Source organism: Brassica napus, chromosome C7 (genome assembly GCF_020379485.1).
Source record: "Brassica napus cultivar Da-Ae chromosome C7, Da-Ae, whole genome shotgun sequence".
NCBI lineage: Eukaryota > Viridiplantae > Streptophyta > Magnoliopsida > Brassicales > Brassicaceae > Brassica > Brassica napus.
This window is the reverse complement of record NC_063450.1, coordinates 47,322,766-47,327,660: the sequence shown is the minus strand read 5'-3', so window position 1 is coordinate 47,327,660 and position 4,895 is coordinate 47,322,766. Positions and strand designations below refer to the sequence as shown.

General features: G+C 44.4%; 1 protein-coding gene across 1 annotated transcript; it reads left to right on the top strand.

Annotated features, from left to right (window-relative positions):
- Window positions 1-4,028: 4,028 nt before the first annotated feature.
- Window positions 4,029-4,895, top strand: LOC106350258. Its single transcript, XM_013790166.2, has one exon. It carries the CDS (start codon window positions 4,029-4,031, stop codon window positions 4,893-4,895), a length of 867 nt encoding a protein of 288 aa, XP_013645620.2.

Below are 4,895 nucleotides of genomic sequence, written 5' to 3'. Positions count from 1 at the left end.
CACGGAAGACCCTTTGGAGATAGACTACCTCTTCCCGTTACACGACCCCAACTTTTAAGGAACAAACTCACACCCCGCCATGAGGGAAACAGACATGAATATGGAGAGCCTATTCAGCGTCATGCACAAAGAAGACCAACTTTATCACCCCCTACAAGGGATATGGCCCCAAAGAGTCGGCGTTTCTCTGATAGAATTGGCCAAAGTCAGAACCCCAACCTCCAGTGGAGAGAGCGAAGAAAGAGAAGCCTATCTCCAATAGCTTCAGCACGGGCAAATGAGACTAATCAGCTACAGACTCCTCTACATATCTCGTATGAAGCTAGACCTCTCCTGGAAAGAAACTTAGAGATCACCGACTACCCAGCTCAGGCGAAAATCCCATCCGCTGAGCAAGTTATGAATGACCTGATTGAGGTCACACACCAGTACACAGACGTTGATGACCCGATAGAAAGGGCTACGCGTATGCAAAGAGTGGCCCATGGAGAGGAATACAACTTAATGACAACCACAACTGCTAACATTATAGCAGCAGCGACCTCCAACCTCGTCAACTAAACATCAACGGAGCCCAGGCTTGACAACCAACATCTAACGGAGCCTAGAGCCACTGACATTCCTGAATCTTCAAACGCAAGGAATTCCCGAAGGAATCAGGGGACTAGAAGAGTCTCAGCTAGCCCACGCGTGTTCCTGGGAGCCAGTTCAGGTAGAAGACTACTATCTCAAGTGCATGCTGGCCCAGCAAGACATGGTTTTCCCCATGCTTCTCCCATTCAACAGAGACGCTCAGTTACTACGAGGTCAGACACAACACACACACAACAGGAGAACCCTCATGATTTTCCCACGATCACCATCAGCTTCCTTAGTCGCCTTGAGCTGGAACTGTTGTGGTCTTGGGAATCCCATGACAGTCCAAAGGCTCAAGGACCTAAATAAAAAAAATTCCCCTGATATCATCTTTTTGCAAGAAACAAAAAATCATGAACAAACTGTGCTTAATGAAACGGAGGAACTTAACTTGGACCTTCATTACTTGGTCTATCCCCACAACCAAGGAGCAGGAGGCCTTGCGCTCTTCTGGAAGAACGATATTAACCTACAGGTACTATCTTCGAGTCATAACCATATCGACACTCTTATCATATTTAAAGATCACTCCTTCCATAGTACCTTAGTGTACGGTGCTCCGGAGATTGTAAAACACCAGGAAGTGTGGCAACTGCTCACTGACATCTCAGAAACAAGAAATGACAAACCTTGGTTCTTAACGGGAGATTTCAACGAGATTGTAAACAATTCCGAGAAAACAGGAGGCAAAATACGGCCGGAAAGCTCCTTCACACACTTCCACTCCTTTCTCTCTACATGTGATCTCTTTGATGTTAGACACACTGGAAACTATTTGTCATGGAGAGGCACTAGGCACACTCACCTTGTTCTTTGTCGACTTGACCGGGCACTAGCTAACAGCACCTGGTCTGAGAAATTCCCCAATGGACGCTCACACTACCTCCAGTTCGAGGGATCAGACCACCGTCCCATTATCAATACCTTCGACACAAGAAAGAGAAAGACAAACAAGATCTTCAGATACGATCGAAGGCTGGGAGATAATACGGAGGTTAAGGAAATCATTGACAAAATGTGGAAATATTTTAACCACTTACAGGTCGCAGACAGAATAAGCAGGTGTAGAAAAGTCATTTCTACCTAGAGTAGGAAACATTATATCAACAGTCAGAAGCTAATCACTGAGCTAAAGGAAAAACTAGACTTAGCTATGACTGACCTGGTGGCAGATGATGTGAAATCCCTTCTCAACAGAAGCTTACTACATGCTTACAAATCTGAGGAAGATTATTGGAAACAGCGGAGCAGACAAACCTGGCTGGCCCTTGGAGATAGAAACACATGCTATTTTCACGCTTCTACTAAAGGCAGGAGAGCCCGCAACATGATTAAATTGATGGAAGACTCCTCGGGGACCCCAGTATTCGAAGATGAACATATAGCAATAGTTATAACGAGCTACTTCAGTAATATCTTCACTTCAACTAACCCCCAGCTGCTGATATAGCCCATAAGGCATTAACTCCGTGCATATCCGCAGAGACAAATGAGAAACTGATAGCCACTCCATCTCCCCGGGAAGTTAAGCAGGCAATGTTCTCCATACATCCCGACAAAGCACCCGGACCTGATGGGTTTTCAGCGAACTTTTTACAGACTAATTGGGATACAGTGGGGCATGCGATAACAAAGGAGATTCAAGACTTTTTCATATCAGGAGACATTCCTTTCACTATCAACACTACACATATCAGACTAATACCAAAGATAACAAGTCCGAAAGTTGTTTCTGATTATAGACCTATTGCTCTCTGCAATGTGTATTACAAGGCTATCTCCAAAATTCTCTCTCTCTCAAATTGAAACCAGTACTACAAGAGGTGATATCAGAAAATCAATCTGCATTTGTACCTGGAAGATCGATATATTACAATGTCTTGATCACACATGAGATGCTCTACTTCCTCAAGACATCCGGGGCCACCATCCATTGCTCTATGGCTGTCAAAATAGACATTAGCAAGGCATATGACAGACTGGAATGGAGTTTTATAAGAGCAGTTCTAGGCAGGATGGGGATTCATGATAAATTTGTCTTTTGGATGATGCAATGCATCACCACAGTCACTTACTCTTTTCTTGTCAATGATGTGATCGTGGGCTGTGTGCATCCACAAAAGGGGATCAGACAAGGGGACCCCCTCTCTCACTACATCTTCATTCTCTGTGGAGAGGTACTGTCAGGCCTATGCAAGAAAGATCAAGAAAGTGGCATTTTAGCGGGGCTCAGAGTAGCAATAAACAGTCTGAAGGTTAATCACATGTTGTTTGCAGATGATACAATGTTTTTCACTAAAACAGACCTTCAATGCTGTACTGCTCTACGCAACATCCTACATAGCTATGAAGCAGCCTCCGGATAGATGATAAATGTCGATAAATCATCCATTTCTTTCTCTGCGAAGACACCAGAGGCAGTGAGAGACAGAGTCAAAAATCAGCTAGGCATAGATAAAGAAGGAGGGGTAGGAAAATACCTGGGGCTACTAGAGCACTTTGGGAGAAAGAAGAGAGACCTTTTTGCCTCCATTGTCGACAAGATTCATCAGAAAGCGGTTAGCTATCAGTCAAGGTTCCTCTCTACAGCAGGAAAGGCTACAATGCTGCAATCAGTTCTATCATCCATCCTCTCTTTTGCTATGACTTTCTTTGAATTGCCTGTGGGATTGTGCAATAAGATCCAATAAGAATTAACTAGATTTTGGTGGGACCAAAAGTCAGGCGAAAAGAAGATATGTTGGACAACATGGGACAAGCTTACCTTACCAAAGAATCTACGAGGATTATGTTTTAGAGACATCCAAATCTTCAACCAAGCCCTCTTAGCAAAGATTAGATGGAGACTGATTACCAAGCCAGATTGCTTACTGGCAAGAGTCCTCCTAGGTAAATACTGTTACAAGACGCCCTTCTTCAAAGCAAACCGAACTCAAGCTTCTTCACACGGCTGGAAAGAGATTCTGCATGGTAGAGACCTCCTTCTCCAACACCTCAAGAAAGCAATAGGAAACGGTGAGACTACTAAGGTTTGGACAGACTCTTGGATTTGCACCTCCAACGATTTAATACCAAGCGGGCTAGTACTCCTCCAATATCAAGATCTGTTGGTTGCGGATCTGCTATCGAGAGAAACCAAGGAATGGAACAAAGCACTCATGGAGAAGATCCTACCGGAGCTAACGGACCACATATTCTCCATCAGACCGAGCACAAAGGACGCACCAGACTCCTATATTTAGACACAACAAGACTCAGGAATTTCCTCTGTAAAGTCGGAATATTCGACCAATCTACTCTTGAATAATGCAGATGGTGAGTGGAACTGGAAGAAATTCATATGGACACCAAAGTTACTCCCAAAGATTAAGTTGTTTCTATGGAAGTGCGCTATGAACAACCTACCAACAGGTGACAATCTACGCAAAAAAAAAGGATTTATTGGCAATACCTCTTGCATCACCTGTGGAGAAGAGGAAACGCTGAAGCATCTTCTCTTCCGTTATAATAAGGCGCTTGAAGTCTGGAAGCTCTGCCCCTGGTCAATCACCTTCAACCCAGCAACATGTTCTTCCTTCAGAGAGTCTCTTCAATCATCTTTTGCTAAAGTGAACCTCCCACCAACGAGAACTTCCTCCAACCTGTTCCCTTGGATCTGCTGGAGCTTATGTACTAGCCGCAATCAGATACTCTTCGACAATAGACAAGCCTCACCAGCAGAGATCCTCACCAAATCTATCAACTTATTGAAGGAATGGGAAGCAGCACAAGGGCTATCACCAACTCTCTCCGCTAGCACCGCGAAGCAGAACCCAATCCAAATCAATTCTACAGCGGTGATTCTCTGTAACACGGATGCGGCATGGAACAAAGACTCTAAATCTGCGGGGCTAGCTTGGATCTTCACAGATCAAACGGGTAAAGAACTCAATCGAGGATGCCTCTACCAGGATCATGTCTCCTCCCCGCTTATGGCGGAATCCCTAGCGGTTAGAGCAGACATCGAACATGCTACTTCACTCAACTTCGATTACATCTGGCTACGATCAGATTGCAAAGGGCTCATTCAGTCCATCAACGCGAGACAACGATCTGTAGAGCTCTTTGGGGTTCTAGCTGACATTGAATCGCTTATCCGATCTTCTTTTTCTTCGTTTCAAGCTTCTTTCGTTCCTAAATCTTTTAATGGGCCTGCAGACTCTTATGATAAGGCTTCTCTATGTACCAAACTATCTCTATTGGGCCTAGTTTCACACTAA

What these genes read in the sequence shown, in the direction of transcription:
- LOC106350258 (XM_013790166.2), top strand. Translation starts at nt 4,029, where the DNA reads ATGAACAACCTACCAACAGGTGACAATCTACGCAAAAAAAAAGGATTT.